This window comes from Melospiza melodia, chromosome 18 (assembly GCF_035770615.1).
Source record: "Melospiza melodia melodia isolate bMelMel2 chromosome 18, bMelMel2.pri, whole genome shotgun sequence".
Taxonomy (NCBI): Eukaryota; Metazoa; Chordata; class Aves; order Passeriformes; family Passerellidae; genus Melospiza; species Melospiza melodia.
Window position 1 is genome coordinate 10,526,854 of NC_086211.1, and position 17,027 is coordinate 10,543,880.

General features: G+C 39.5%; 1 protein-coding gene across 3 annotated transcripts in view; it reads left to right on the top strand.

Moving 5' to 3' along the window:
* GRIN2A (glutamate ionotropic receptor NMDA type subunit 2A) overlaps window positions 1-17,027 on the top strand; it is a 158,269-nt gene that overhangs the window by 134,238 nt on the left and 7,004 nt on the right. The window contains exons 13-14 of one of the 3 annotated variants that reach the window (XM_063171090.1): window positions 10,041-10,279; window positions 11,858-13,518. In XM_063171090.1, the coding sequence (XP_063027160.1) occupies window positions 10,041-10,279; window positions 11,858-13,518 (1,900 nt within the window). Of the gene's footprint in view, window positions 1-10,040; window positions 10,280-11,857; window positions 17,005-17,027 lie in introns of those variants that run through there. The other 2 variants (XM_063171091.1, XM_063171088.1) reach the window with 2 other exon arrangements.

Genomic DNA, 17,027 nt, shown 5'->3' on the forward strand with positions numbered 1-17,027 from the left:
GTTTTCTGTGGTGTGACTGATGAAATCCTCTATCAGATAGGGATATGGTGTGTATTACATAATCTTTATTTTGGTTTTTTACATAGATGTGTGTGTTGACTCTGCATTTCTTTATCAGTGAAAGAGAGGGCTTTATGAAAAGATAAATATGCTTTAATGTCACCAGTAAGAAGCAATTGAGGGTAAGAATAGTGAATTTCAGTGTAATAACAGTGGCAGAGAGCAGGACTTAGCAGAGTGGCCTCCTGTTCCATAAACCACAGGACATTAATTTTCATGGGGCAGACAATGAGTGTGTAAGTCTTCCAGCACATGGATTTTACTCCTATTATAACATTAAACAACTGGAAGAGGTGTCATCATCACGGCTGATGCATTTTTTCTGATGAATATATGGAAATAACAGTGCCATCATATCCATCTGCTGGGTTTAGAGAGGCTGTGGAAGAAACCTCCCTAACTTGGGTGAAGGAATGCCTAAATGACCTGCAATGGCTGCCTTTCAAACATTCACATTTTCCTGGATATTATTTTCTGTTTGTGTAATACTGTTAACAATTATTAGATGCTATAATTCAGAGCCACTTTTAAATGAGGAATTTGAATCAGAGAAGTTGAATTATTGGTCCCATACTAAAGAAGAAAAATCTCCTGTAGCCTGAGGGAGGATCTGGGTTGTGTTTCTCAGTGTGGGCTAACCCCTACAGATGAGTCCACAGCAATACTTGAGTTTCCATTCCTTTCACTTTGCATTTCCTTCATGCTTACTCCTTCAGCATTTTTGATACTTCTCATCCAACACAAAAAATTAAATGACAGAGAACAATAATAAATGAAATCGAAGGGAAAGCACTTGAAGCTATTTAAGAAAAATCTCATCAAAATACTGAATGTGCTGCATTTTTATGCTTCACCTCAACTCTGAATATCAGGCACAAAACAAAGTGGGTGGGAGCAAAGTGTGACAAGTCTTACCCTGTGTTTACACTTTGACCTGTGGACTTCCATAGCATACAAATCCTTATATCTTTAACCCATTTTTAGTTGCTTAAAATAATACAAATGAATTGTCCACAAAACTCAGTATTAAAACTTACAGAATAGCAATAGATAAAGGGAGCACCCAGGTGAATGAAACCTCATTATGAAATGTCTGTGCCCTGCTCAGAAGATAAGCAAACATGTTAATGCACAAACCATGGGAATTGTGACTACATTTATGGTATTTTTTCCTTACTATTAGAAGTTACTCTGAACAACCCAGGAATGCTAAAACATTACTTTTCTCTTGTGAAGGATCCCTACGTTTGGTCAGCAAATGGTGTGGTCTCTAGTAAAGAGAATAGTAGTTGGACATGTAGGATGTGTAGAAATTCTTGTAGGTATGTTTCTTTGAGTCCCAGAACTGTCTCACTTTGTCTCACAGGTCTAGATGACCATTTTCAGGGAAAACAATTGATTTTCCACCAAATGTGGGGGGGAAAAAAGAGAAAAAAATCAACAAACAAGCCCTAATAATGAAATTTCTTCTGCTGAGTTATAAAGTACATTGCAGGTGAACTGGAACTAAACACCAAGAAATTACATGTAAAGAGTAATTGCCTGGAACTAGCTCGACCTGATTTTGTAATCCATGTCTAACTTCAGTAGTTCGATGGATAATCTTTTTAGCTGCGAACTTACATAACTCTGTTTTGGTGAGCTAGGAGGGATGAACCCAGAGTTCAGACCAACATCACTTTGCTGTATCACTAAAAATTTCTTTGAAGTTCTCTAGACTAAAAGCAAGTATGGTTGGGGGGAAAGTTTCATCCTAAGAGAGTACTCCTGGGAAAGGCTGAGTGGAGCCTGAATGAGGTTGTTTAAATAAATAGGCAAACACAAACGAAGGCAGAAATCTTATTTCACATGTATTGCTTCTGTAGAATATATTATTCTCAAAGAATAAGCTGTAAAAGAGCAGAGCCCCAAGAAGGATTGAATTATTCTTCAGTATGTGTAATAGGGCATTCATCAGGGTATGGAATAATTTCAGTGAATGATTGTAAACCTAATGAGTTCCATAACTATAAGAAGAAAACATTCTAATGAATTCAACAAACACAGTTTCTTTATATGAATAATATGTTAATAAGAGGAAAAGCCTTGGATAAGACCAAGTAATTTGTGTAAAAGTATATCTGATTGCACATACAAAAAGCCATGATCTCATTTATTTTTTACATTTACCCAGTACTGAAATGGCCTTTTGAAATATATTTTAGAGCTTCCAATTTCCTCTGCACGTGTCTTTCTCCTGTGATTTTTCTCATTTGATTTTTTCCTTGCTGCTTCTCTATCATTCTCCTATCTAAGCCAGTTCACTTACACATTGAAATGAATTTTTTGTGCAGTGGGTAGGAACCTCTTCCCTCTTCCTTGCTGATGTAAAACATCCAGCTGAAGAATTAATTGCTTGTTCATGCAGGGGCATCTTTTCATACTCCTCAAAGCATGATGCTGTTTCTGCATTAAAGCCAATGACTTCGAGCCCTCTTTTTAATCTTATTGGCACTGGAAAAAGAATTAACTAAATAGAGAGGGCTGTAGGCTTGTGTTAGGGATAACTTCAAGCTCTCACTGGTGGTTATCTATATGTTTGTACATGAATAGTGTTCCCATCCTTAGGATAGCTCTACTGGGTGGACCAATTACACTGACAATTATCAATCACACTGTGGGAGCAGCTCTGAAGTCTCAGTGTAAGGAGCTGGCTACAAGATGCCAAATTTGTTACTCTAACACGGAGGAAAAGAGACAGAGGAAAGAATGATGGGAATGAGTTGCTGAGGAGTTTAAAGAATAGCTACTTAATTGTCTCAAAAGTATAGTTGTGCTCAAAAGGTTTCATCCCTTGGTCTGTGCAAGTTCACGTAGATAGCCCTGCTCATGGGAAGCTGAGATGAATGAGCAGTTGTTAGTGCAAGATTAATTGCTTTGGAACTCTGAATCTTTGTAGCAGAAAGAATTAGGAGTTGCTTTTTCTTGCGTAAGGGATATGAGTGAAGTGCATTGTTAGTGAATTTCTGGCTTTGTGCATCTTGCTTTCTGTACAGCACATCTCATTATCTGCAAAAGCTTTGAGTTGATGATTAGCATCTGCAGCTTTGTTTAAGATAGTTGATCATTGGTATTATTCTCTAAAGCCCAGTGGTGGTTGTGTTGCTTTTTTTGTCTTGCTGTGGTCACAAGATGAAACTTCCATTGTTTTTTAACAGAGAAGTAAAAATATTTCTACTGAGACAGAATCTCAATCTTCTGTTGAGAAGTAGAAGCGCCCAGGAGTTCAGAAGCAGCTCAAATGATACGGCTGCTAAGAAACAGCACCATCATTTTGTTTGGATCCTCCGCCCACGGCCGCAGGAATGTGTCAGAACAGAAATGCTGCACGCTGGGGAATCGCATGATCCCTGCTTGGATTTCTGTTCTGAACCTCTGCAGGAGCAGCTGGGCAGGCTGATGTCCCCACAGCAGCGTGGCACCTGGCACTGTCACTGCTGTGGGCACACAGGGGGTGAGGTGCCAGCAGTGGGAGAGGGCTCGGGCACAGCCTGCAGTGCCCAGCTCCAGACGCAGCATTGGGAACACAGCCCTGCTCCTCCAGGAACAGCAGGAGCTTCAGGCACCTGCCTGCAGGCCCAGCTGTTGCTGATACTCCTCTGGCTTGAGCTGCACAGGCCAGTTAAAGAGTAGTACTTGTTCTAAAAATATCCCACTAAGTTATTTGGGAGGAATTGTTTCTGAAACCCATAGCACTCTGTCTTTGGGGTTTAGTGTAGAACCGCTGGTGCATAGAAACTGAGGAGAATTTAGCTTTCTCTTCCTCTCTTTTTCTTTCAGTCTTTCTCCCATCTCTCTTTGAGAAGATGAGATTATTGAGCTACAAATGACAAAGCTGCTTCAGAATTAAGAGAGTAAGAGAGATCCTGAGTGTGAATGAGATGAAGAGAAAGACAGCAAGGAGCCTTTAGCTATGAGGGATGCAGCAGAAATGGTTGGATACAAGGAACAGAAAAAGCTGGGTAAAGAGAGCAGTTTTGGGGAGGAGTGTTGAGTACCAGCCAGCTGGCCAGGTTATGCATCTACTTGTCTGAGGTATTTGTAATATATTGCACTACCTGCAGATTAAGAGCTCAGTTCAAAAGACAGTGTGGGAAGAGATCTCCAGGAAGAGGGCAGATGGTGTAGCTGTATTAAGCCCTTAACCCTTGAAGCTGAAAACTTTAAAGCAATTAGACAGAGGCATAAAGAAGAAAACTGGTTCTGGTCTGAGTTTCCACAGAGTCTGTTATCCCTTCCTAATAACTTTCAGTTCTGGTTAATCTTCATGTGCTTTTAGGGCAGCTTAGTACACTAAGAATTGTTTTCCTGGGTGGATAATTGCTTCCCAGTCCTTACGGGTAATAGGTAACTGTGGAAATGAGATTTGCCCCCTTACATCTGGAAGGGGAAAGCTCTTTGCTATTTTGTTCATATTTTAGCATAAGCCTTCCAAATCACTGTCTAGATTATAAGGAAGTGTAGCAGTGTGACTCACACGGGCTGATAAAGCCCAAGAAGGAAATACGTATGTGATTATAAGGACATATTTTCAGTGTGTGCTGCTCAGGCAGAATACACCCACAATCACAGTGATTTTCTGTTTATATATTTAGTGTCCTCCTTAAGCAGTGGGTGGAACAAATGTGACTGAAGAGTGTGAGTGTATAAGTGGAGGGCGTTTGTGTAGCTGAACAAGAGTTAGAGGGATTGTAATATTGAAAGTCGTGCTTAGCAGTTCTGTTAATTCATCCTTAACTAATGGGGACATGCAGAGTGAAGTCATTAGCTCACAGTAAGTTTATTGCTGTCAGTCATCTGTGTTCCTCTTGCTATTTTTACAGGGGGAAATAACTCAGAAAATAAGACTGAGAGAAATTGTTTTGGGGGATCCAGGCTGAATTTGAAAAGTTGCTGTGCTTTTATGTAATCTCTTCTCTGAAACATTCTGTATGGATCATATAACTGGGTCAGATCGGATTTGATGAGCTTATTGAACCAAATGCACATCAACCCATTTGGCTGCTGACCCCACTATTCAGGGGGAAACACCCTTTTATTTTAGAGTCCCCAGGTGGTGAGGTGCTATCCTGCTCCTCTCTCAGGGGGAGTTCTACCACAGTAAACATGGAACAGTCTGCCCCTAAATTTGAAAACTACCCTTTGTCCAGCCTGAGTAAGCAGGTGATCGTGTTAGTGCCGCCAGGGTCTGTGAGGATGATGCCCTACATCTGACCAGTGTGGGTGTACATATTTAACCCTCCTGCTGATCATCTCTTCTGGGTACATGCCAGTTTGCTGTGCTGGCTGATCCTCAGGGTAGGACATTGCACGAGAGGCCCTGACACTGTCACCAGCAGCCAGCTCCTCTGGCACCTTCTGCTGTGACACATGCACTGAGATCTCCTGCAGTGCCCTGCTCCTGGCCCGGGCCTTATGTAAGTGCCAGGGAAGTGCTGACTCCAGAGGTCTGCTGTACTTAACCAGCAAAGCACAAGGGTGCTGGGCTGCAGCTCTGCTTTCCCCACTGGGACAGGGCCTCCTTTCCTCCTGCAGGACGTGCAGGCTGCACAGAGCAGGGATGGCTGCGATGCACGACACAACACAATATAAGGAGAATTAATTTTTCCAGACAACTCTCTCTGGTGCAAGGCAATGTTTTTTGGAGTCAGTGGTGGGTGACTGCATGTGCAGCTGAAGTTGCTGATACAGCTGCTGAAGGGCCTGGTGCTGATACAGGTGCTGAAGTTTGGTGCTGGTGTACCCAGCACTGCGGGTTCCAGTGCTCAGGTGGTTGCAGGTGCCTCTGTGCCACAGAAACAAAAGGAACTTGAGGAGACCAGTAACTCCCCTAAAGGAGTCCCAGAGAGCTGGCACATCTCAAGAGCCAGTGACTCAGGCTGTGTGAGGGATGGGATGGGATGGGTGGCACAGCCTGCTAAGGGCCCTGATGAGGAAAAGCATGTAATTGTACCCTTTAGGCTGTATGGTTTCTGTGTCTGGATAATGAAATTTTTATTGTGACAAAATTGTTCGGGGGACACAGTGGACAGTTTATCAGTGCTTTCTGAGGATGATAACGTGTGAAATAGGCCAGAGGAGTTTATGTAGATTGGAAGGCCCTTGTGGGTTGTGCAGGCCAAATGGCCAACTGGCATGTTTCTGTGCAAATAGCAGCCCCAGCAGAGAGCTCCATAGCCACAGGAACAAACCCAGGAGGAGCACAAAGGGATGGGTAACCTGAACCCATTGTAAATAGTGCTGGATTACCAGTGAGAGAGCTGGAATGTTGCAATTTATTGGAGTGTGCTTTGAATGAATACTGCAGACACTCAACATTGCTTGAACTATGGATTTTTAAAGCACTTGCTTATGCTCATTCTTACATTATAAATGAAGCAGATCTTTTATTGTACAGTGCTATAGAATTTTTAAAATATCTCTTAGTGTAGGAATCATGTAGTCATTTGTGAGTTTTTCAGGTTAAATAGATTGTGGATGTGTTTAACAGAAAATAAACACTGTACTTTTTTGTCAAATACACAGTGACACTTCATTTTCTGGTCTTTGCAAGTGTCATGATGTACTTTGCTGCTGAGATCAGCTGTTCATTTACATGTTAATCTAGTCCACACATGAATGAAGGTAGGAAATGATTGTGGCATTAGTTTCCTTTAGTAAGTGCCTGAAGTGGAAACAAAACCCCTTAAAATAAGTCTGATTAATATTTATGAGTAACTTGAGACCCTCCCAATTAGATGCAGACTTGAACTCCATTAACACTCAGTTCAGTGAGGCCTGGCATTTATGGATATTGAGGTTACTGACTTAGAATTTCAAGGTCTGTTTTATGGGATATTTGGAGCTCCCACTTGCTAATGAGTATTATGCACACACAGGGATGACTGAACTCTCCAGTGCCTGGTAATCACAAATTGCTGGCCTTTCAATTGCCTACTGTAATATATTGCCATAGGTGTCATCACCCTGCACATTCAGCTCACAAGCCAGACCACCCAAAAAGATTTGAAAAATAACATTTCTCCAAATGGACTTTGTTCTTTTAAATTAATTTATTTTCTGAACCGAATTATAACTAGCCTCAAAGTTCAATGTTTTGAATTCAAACTCCAGGCCAGTTTTTTAAGTGATAGATTTTAATAAGGAATGAATTGGCACCACAGATAAAAAAGTTTCTTATGCCTGAGGATTTTGTAATAAAAATGTTATGGTTTCTGTGACTATCTGTTTTAAAGTGTAATGGGCAGGAAAAGCAATAAGAAGACTGGGCATTTTTGCCAGTTTTATAGGGTCAGCTATGCTGAAGTGTTATTACAGTTAGATTATTACCAGTTTTGTCTGTCTTTCTTTGTGTACATACACACACACATATGTAAATATTTATGAACATGTATAAAAATATATACTGGAAATGGCAACTGCTTTATATGGAGGGACCAGAATTATCAGCTAATATGTCCATTCCCAGATAGCATCATTCCATAGATATGCTAATCCAATGATAAACAGTGCTTTGCTGTCTTAAAAATATGGATTCCTTTTGAGCATTAATTAACATTGCTGTAATTGTCTGATATTATGGAAGGGATATTGCAATAGCAGGATCTGCAAGGCTCTGGGATGCTTTGTTCTTCTTTACTTGCCAGGGCACTGTCATTTATCTTGACTCAAAACAAGCTTAGTTCATTTCTGTCAGGATGTTTTTGGAAAGGTTGCTGGATTATCAATAGTTACTTTAAATGTACATGCCAAAGGGAAAGGAACACAGAGGAAACAGTAATAAAATAGAGGTTTAAATTCCTTCGTGAATTTTGTTATGAACAGTGAAAGGGCACAGCAGTCAAATCAAATTGATGCCTGACAATCATGGGAGATGTGAGCTTTCCTGTGGGAAGTGATGAGATCTGATTGGCAGAGATTCAGCTAATGCACAGACCAGAAATATTGCTCTCTCTTTGGACTTGGGTTCTTTTCTCTTCCATGGCCTCTGTGAGTTTTATTCATAGACCTTGGGGAGGACTTGAAAGAGAGACAAGGGAAACAGTCCACTGAGGTTTAGCAGAACAAAAGAAATCCAAATGTTCTAAGAGATGGAAATGCAATAATGAACCCCAATTATCTATGTATGCAATATCTATACTGCTACAATTAATAATTTATTGTCCCAATGTCCTGGATTAGAAGATTTTTAAAGATTCATTAGGATTGACTTTCTTCTTTGGGATGCTCTTAGGTATTTTGAAGATTGAGCGCTGTAATTTGGGAGAAGACACATTGCCTTTTGCAGATGTAGAGGTTCAATTCGTGCTTCAAGCACAAAATTAAATTTGGAATTAGCTAGAGACCGAATAATCCCTCTTACAAATTTGTGAAATGCCTTTGCTAAAGTGCATCAGAACTTGTCCTTTCTACTTCAGTTTTTCATTCACATTCTCTGAGAAGCAATTTCTCCATCACAGTGTTGTGTTCCATTTCCAATTGGAACTCACATCCAAATTATCTGTGGGCTGCAGCTTTCCTGGTGCCCTGGCACTCTATCCTGCAAAATGCTTTTTCACAGCAGGTCATTGATCTTCTAGTCTAGCTTGAAGGTAGCTGAAATGTCAATATAGCTTCTAGCCATTTTTTTCTGTTCTTTTTTTCCAATGATGTATGAATTATAATAATACTGAAAATGTATTTCCTAATCACTGGCTAAGGATTAGGGATTGGTACCATGGAAATTCTCCCCCCATATTGAAGCCATATCTTAAATTGGAAAACACACCAAGAAAGCTAATACTGTCCTTTTAGTACTGTCCTTTTTGGCCCTCTACATTGCCTGCTGTATTTTCTATAAACAATGAAGTTTATGACATTAAACATTATAAAATAATTACTCAGCTGACTATATCCCAAGAGAGTAAAAAGGCCTGTATGCCCATGTAGTGCTTCAGTAAGAACACCACTAAATGTCTGAAAATTAGTCAATCATGCAAAATAATAATAATAAAAAAAATGTTGGCAGGAACAATTGCAGTTTCTTGCCCACCTCTGTCCATGCTGGCAGTAGCAAGCACTGCTAGGTGACAGTGTCCTTCATTTGAGGCCAAATCTTATCAGTGAAATATGGACTCAAAGTTAAGAGTGCACAAGAGAGGCAGGGAGTGGATTTGCTTCCTTAGCTGTAAGTGGAGTTGTTTAATGGCAGTGGGGATGGGGCACAGCCAGAACCAGCAATGCTCCATTTCAGGCATGGGATGCGGCTGTTGGTGTTAGTGGTGCTGCCCAGGAAGCTGGAATGGCAGCAGCACAAGGGAATAGATACCAGAGATAAATGCAGAGACCAGATGTGTCTCTGAAGGAGGGCTTCAGCCACAACACTGCAGTTTATTTACAAAGAAGAAATAATGTCATCAGGGATCAGATGGGAAAGAACAAACTTCTCATGGCACTCTAAAAGAATTACAAGAATTTGTGAAATTTGTCTTGTGATGTTAAAGGGAAGGGCCAAAGGGAGGGGTCAGAGTGGATCAGGGAGGTACCAAGTGCAGGGCAGTGGAGAGGAGGGGGCATGAAAGGGTCTGGTTGGGTGTCAGGATGCTTCTCTGACGAGTTCTCCCTCTGATCAACACAGCCTGTCCCAGCTCTTGACTAACTCACTCCACTCTCTATAACAAGTCCTAATAGTTATAGCAAGCAGAAGAAAGTTCTGTCTAAACCACAGATCCTGCTTTCTAGAGCATCCAGCTTCCCACGTAATTTATGAAATCTAAGGACATCTGAAACTAGGGTGCTGTGAGTTGAAATCTGCTATATTTGCAACTCCTGGCTCGATAAGTCTGCAGTGCTCCACGAATGAAGCATTAAACGGTGCTGTATTTTTAAACTTGCAAAGACTTTCGAATTCTGTGAGCAGTGATTTTTGCATTTTAACTGGTTTGACTCCTTGCTCTCCTTAGGGGAAATGGAAGAGTTAGAAACCCTGTGGCTGACTGGTATTTGTCACAACGAGAAGAACGAAGTCATGAGCAGCCAGCTGGACATCGACAACATGGCAGGAGTGTTCTACATGCTCGCAGCAGCCATGGCACTCAGCTTAATAACCTTTGTCTGGGAGCACTTATTTTACTGGAAACTCAGATTCTGCTTCACTGGAGTCTGCTCAGATAGGCCAGGATTGCTGTTCTCAATCAGCAGGGTCAGTACTGCTTTCATTTATCCCCTTTAGGCAACAGAAGGAATAAACGCTGCCTCCCTAAAATATCATCCTTCCTTTTATTCCAACCTGAACATTTAAAATCCAGGTTAGAGAAGCAGCGTGGTGCTCTGGAGTAGTCAATGGGCTTAAGATGTATTTGCAGTCTTTGGGAAGTCTTAATCCATTGGATTTTTCAGGATATGAATTATTTTATACAAGGATAATCAGTAATTGAATAGTGAAAACAAATACAGTAAAGGAAAATTTCAATGAAGAAATTGTAGATGCAGGAAATGTATTTATTTCCACATTAAAAATAAAAATCCCCCACCCTAATTTGATAAGAGACATTAGCTGTTGGCTTTGTGCATTTCTTAAGCAAGAGAATTTTAATTCATAAAAATACAGCGGAATATTTTTGCAAGCTTTTTTTGATAAAAAACTTGAATAAACTGTATGAGAAAAGGTCAAACACAGGTATCATTTATGTCTGGTTAGTCACTAAGGCAAATTTTAATGATAACTTTATCAGACCCAAGGGGGATTTACTTATGCAAGAAACTGATACTTGTAAAAAAAAATGGAAATGTGGCTTATTCTATTATTTTTGACAAATTGGTTGGGTTTTTTTTTAAATATATTTTTAAAACAGATAGAACTTTCATTAGGTAATTGATTTTTCTTGATTTTTTATATAGCTGAGGAGAACTGAAAATGATACTAAAATGGCTAATTGCTTTAAAGTGTGCTGCAATTACCCTGTTGAGTAGATTGGAGCATTTTGGAACTGCATTAAAAATAGTCTGCACTACCCTGTTGGGGATTGTCTAGAAACCACATGCACCTTAACCTCCACATTTTATATTTGAACTTTATGTTTCTGGCCTTTTTTATATGAAATTCTCCTAAGAATTGCAGGGGAAAAGAAGTATTTATGCCAAAGGTAAATGTCTGAGAATTGCTAATTCACAGGATTGGAAATGTCAATTGGGCTCACAGGAGTGACCAAAGAGGTTGAAGTGAGAAAATGGGCTTCAGCCTTTTGCTCACAATTAACTCAGATGCAGCTTTAAAAAGAGCTGGGTTTTTTTGAGATAGGGATCAGAAAAGCTAAAATATGATGGCTAGAAGCCTTTTTATTTCAGTACAAGTGAAGAATACCTTAATCTCCAATAAAATAATCCCACTACAGGCTTGTTTAGAGGGGAAACTGAATCACTGGTTTAAAATAAGAGAGTATCTATTACTGAAGGTTAGTTTCATTTTGTGACAAGATTAGGGAAGCCTTTGGGGTACCTTCTAATCTTGTATTGTGGAATAAGCTGGGGATGTCAAGACAGACCACTAGATTGTGAAATACTGGCAGTTTTTTTCCTTTGTAGTTCTAAGAGATATAGCAGAAAATATTCCTCCATTTCAATGCAAGGAAATGATAAAAAGTTGGAGATGTACTTTTAATCTTTCCAGTAATGAGATAAGAAATGTTTAATTTTTCTTTATTGCTAATTAAAACTAAATTAGAAGTTGTGAAATGTTATACCTAGTGATTTAATTCTTCTTATATTACTCATATTACAGGGTATTTACAGTTGCATTCATGGAGTACACATTGAAGAGAAGAAGAAGTCTCCTGACTTTTCTTTGACCAATTCACAAACTAACATGTTAAAACTGCTGCGAACAGCGAAAAACATGACCAATATCAACCCTTCAAGAATTGACTCCCCCAAAAGAACAGCTGATTTTATTCAGAGGGGTTCTTTGATTATGGACATGGTCATGGATAAGGGAAACTTGGTATTTTCTGATAACAGATCCTTTCAGACAAAGGACAACTTTTTTGGTGACAACATAAGTGAACTGCAGACACTTCCTGGCAATCGACACAAGGACAACCTGAACAATTATGTTTTCCAAGGGCAGCATCCTCTCACACTGAATGAATCCAATCCAAATACAGTAGAGGTTGCAGTAACAACAGAAGCAAAAGTCAACTCCCGACCCAGGCAGCTTTGGATGAAATCTGTTGAATCTTTACGCCAAGATTCTGTACGTCAGGGCCAAGGATCCCAGAGAGAAAACGGGTCTGAGGAAAACAGGCAGCTTTCATTGAAAAGCCAAAGATACCTTCCTGAAGAGATTGTTCATTCAGATGTCTCAGAGACATCAAGCAGAGCTACTTGCCACATGGAAGCTGAAAACAACAACAAGCACCACAAAACCAAGGACAATTTTAAAAAAAGGACAGTAGCATCAAAATACCCAAAAGACACTAGTGATGTGGAACTGACATATCTGAAAACCAAACAGGGCTCTCCACGGGATAAAATCTACACGATTGACGCTGACAAGGAGCCAGGGTTCCGCTTGGACACACCTCAGTACATTGAAAACATTGTCCTTCCAGAACCTGTAGAGCTTCCTGATGTTTACCAAGATCACAACGACAACTACAGGAAAGCCGAGCACGCCAACAGGACTCCATCACATAATGAAGACAGTCTTCCAAATAATGACCAGTTTAAACTCTATGGAAAGCACTACACTCTCAAAGAAAAAAATACTTCCCTAGGTGACATGAACGATAGGTTCAGGCAGAATTCCACGCACTGCAGGAGCTGTCTCTCCAACATGCCCACCTACGCGGGGCACTACTCGACCAGATCTCCCTATAAATGCGATGCGTGCTTGCGGATGGGGAACCTCTATGACATTGAGGAAGATCAGATGCTGCAGGACACCACGAACTTATCACTTCCTGAAGAAATATATGAGCGTACTTGGTCACAAAGTAGTGCTCTGCAATATTCTAAAAAGAATAAACTGAGGATTAGCAGGCAACACTCTTTTGATAATATCGCTGATAAGTCCAGGGAAATTGATATTGGAAGACCTTCTCGTAGTATAAGCTTGAAAGAAAGAGAGAAATTTCTTCAAAGTAGTCCATATGCAAGCATGTTTAGTGTTCCCTCAAGCAAACTGTTGGGCAACAAGGCCTCACTTTTAACCCATGCTCTGGAGGACAGTAAGAGGAGCAAGTCCCTGTACGCTGTTCACTCAGATGATAACCCCTTCCTGCACTCCTATCGTGATGACCAGCATTTATCTCTTAGGCGAAGTCCAGCTGATCTTTATAAACATTCATTGCCAACAAGAGGAAGAAATGATAATTATTTAAGGTCATCCATACAGTCTACAGCATCATACTCTTCCAGGGATGGTCGGATCCATAATGACATGTACATTTCAGAGCATGTTTTGCCTTATGTTGCAAATAGGAATAGCTTGTACTCAACTCCAAGGTTTTTAAATTCCTGTAGCAATACACGTGTGTATAAGAAAAGGCCTAGCATTGAATCAGATGTTTAAATTTTCCATGAACACTTTATCTATAGGGAAAGAATAGTTGCCACCATCTTAGAGGGAGAATTTTTCCTTTAACAGTATCCTGCTCTGGTAAATGATACGTAAACCTCTCCCTTTCCCAATGTACTTTTGTACATGAATAGGTAAACTGGTATGCTCTGATCTATCCTTTTAAAATATGTCTTGTTAAAAAGGATAAAAAATAGCCATTTATGTGTGCTTTATATATAAATGGCAAGTTGTACTGAAATAGCCCCAATATATGTTGGCAACTATGCTGTTTTGTACCTAATTATTTTACTATTTCGGTTATTCTAATTTATGTTGCTAAGTATCATTCAATGTACTTTTGTCCTTAGAAATGTTAATGATTTTCTAGTACTGGATAAGCAATATGGTATGCATGTAGTATGACACAGACAACAAGAAATAGGGATGCATTTGCACAGATTCAAAAGTAAACGAGAAAAGAAAGCTAAGACTTCCAAAAATATATTTTAGCTTCATAATCATTTTCAAAGCCAAATAATTTTAAAAAAACCCCAAACCCCAGGACCTTAATAAATAAAATACAGTGTATTAGCACAAAAATTAGGATGTTCCTTCTAGACTGACAGACAGTAGATGGGAAGGCAGTAACCCCAAACATGTGAACTGCTGTGTACCAAAAGGAAGCCCCATAGATATTGGTTAATGTTCATGTACAAATGCTTTTCTTATATTGCACATGCACTTACCATTACAAAGTAAGTTCATTGAAAAGTTTGCATTAATCTTGTCAGAAATTTCACAGCTGCCTAATCCAGAGTATATATTTTTAGATATCACTATATGGCACTTACTATGGAGCTGTGGACTTTATTAGTAACCTTGAGGCCTAATGTGTACGTAAGTTTGCATTTGCCCCTTACTGGTGATTACTCAGGGCTGTATAGTATTTCTTTTATTCTTTCACTTCCCAAACCAAATCCCAACCCACTGTAGTTCTTTGTTCATAGTGTATTAGTGACAACTAATTAATTGTATATTAATAGTACTAAAGCTGTTAATACAGTATCAAACACCGACAGCCATAAGTTCAGTGTGGTCAGTGAGGAGTGTGGTACCATTTATTTCCATACACAGAGAAGGATTAACACCTTTGAAAGGACTTCTTCCTTCCACAATATTGTGCATATTTGTTGAACATCAGACCATTTTTCTAATCTCTCCAACCAAGTCTGTTGTATAAAGTGAATATATGCACATGTAACTAAGAAACAGTAACTTTATTATCACTTACTGATACACAAAGGTATTCACATAACAGGGATGCATTGTTATATGACTTTTCCTTCTATAGATGTCAGATTATTTCACAAATAAGATGTCTGCTACACACCCTTCCATACCCTCACTGGAATAAAAAACCCCACTAGATTTTAACCATAAGGGAGCATGAAAGGGAAGAGAGGAAGCCTTTCAGGAGAAGAGTGTACAGCTGCAAATTTAATTTCAACTCAAGAAATAAATATAAGTATTAATACATTTAACTACTGAAAGTGTTCCAGAGGTGGTGCTCTCCCATTTTCCTGCTTCTCTGAGAATTGCTTTAGGATTTTTGTGTAGACAAAATTTAGATTATTCAAGCATTATTCCCTCCATTTCACTGAAGAACGGTGAGCAGGGAAACCATTACCACTGTGAATTGGAAAATGTGAATATTATCCTAACTTTTCTCTAAACTGAAACTCTTTTCAGCAGAATCGTGCCTGTCAGCTGTAATTGAAGCATCTGCATGCCAGAGGTGCAGTGTGCAATGTGTTTAATTTAGAACAGCATACTGCAGAGCAGAGTGCAAATGGGAGATAATATAGATGGGAGATGTGTAGGGATAGTCAAAATAAAGTTTCTTGAATTTTGTTTACAGATTTTTTTTTTATTAAACAGATTTAAACTGACTTTGGCTATCAAAGTCCAGAATGAGTTCTTGGTATTTGCAAATGAATTTGTACCTTCACCATGATGGTGAAGGATGATATTTTTTAAGGAATGAAATGTAATCAGATTTGGTCTTCCAAGTCTCTTTCCAGCTTCCAAAAATCTCAGTATACTTTATTATAAGTATGATCAGAAAGCATATCTATGGTATCTCTATGCTGTTCAGGTTCTGTTTTGGGTATTCTTTATTCAACATTTGGTCATACTTATTGGCCCTGATTCACATGGGATGCTTTCTGATTCCTCACTGGAGGGAGTTTTTATAAACAGAAGTTCCTTACCTACCCTTAGAGAGACTTCTTAGGAAGAGTTGTGTGAGCTAACATAAGGGGTTAGGATGTCTGTGGGATGAACACTTGTCATGAACCCAAACCTTTTCCCTAAGACACAATTATGCTTTGCTCTTATGTCTGCAGGAAGGCAAATGCACTGAAGGCATAATGTTGTAATGACTATAATAAAAATATTTCAGCCAAATTTTAATATCCAGTCCAAATCATAGTATATTAACCAAAATCCAAAGTGTTTTGAACTATCTAGTGTGTATCAGCAGATATGATATTTGCTGATGACGTGCCAAATCCTGCCATGGAAGTTGCTGAGCATATTACCCAGTAAATCATAAAACTCAGTGGTGGCTCTTGTCTTTCACATTATCATTAAGCTCTCAAGTATTTGTTGGTTGCTCCAAGTCTTTTGTATCATCATCTCTATCTAACCAGACACACATTATATTCAATATTTATACGAGTACTGTATGGAAAGCTGTGGGAAAGAAAAATTCCCATTTACATTTTCTCTCTTGAGATTCACTTGTAAATATCCTCAACCCAGGTGGATTTATCTTTCTGTGAAATGTACAAGCAAATTAGCTACAACAAAATTTATTGCAGTGTTTGCTTTTTCTGATTTGAGCAGATTTCTGGTGACTGTAGAGATTTATTATTATTATCTGCAATATGCAATACAACCACCTGCCCTAAACCAAAATAACGAGACTGAGGGAAGACTTGATAATGTTGCATGCACAGCAGTTGTTCACATGGAAATGTAAGATGCTGCCTTAAAGAGGGAAAAGCCCCACCAGATACTGAAAGTAGAGGGAGTCAGAGTCTGCATGCTTTCGTTGTTGTGATCTTGGCATAAATCTGAGTTGATGAAGGGGGAAGGAGAGCTGAGGCAGGGCTGAGGGCAGTACCGGTGTGCTTGCAGATGTGCTCGTGTAAAGAAGAAGCAGCTGAGAAGTTGAAGAAAAATCTTCAACAGAGCCACAAGCCACAGCTTGTGAGGCTCAGCCTAGAGCGCGTGGAATTCTGAGTTTTGCCTGAGCTTTGTTGATATATTTGCACTGACTTTCAATTGAACCGAGATCAAGACTTTCTGTATTTCCCTCTCTCTCACT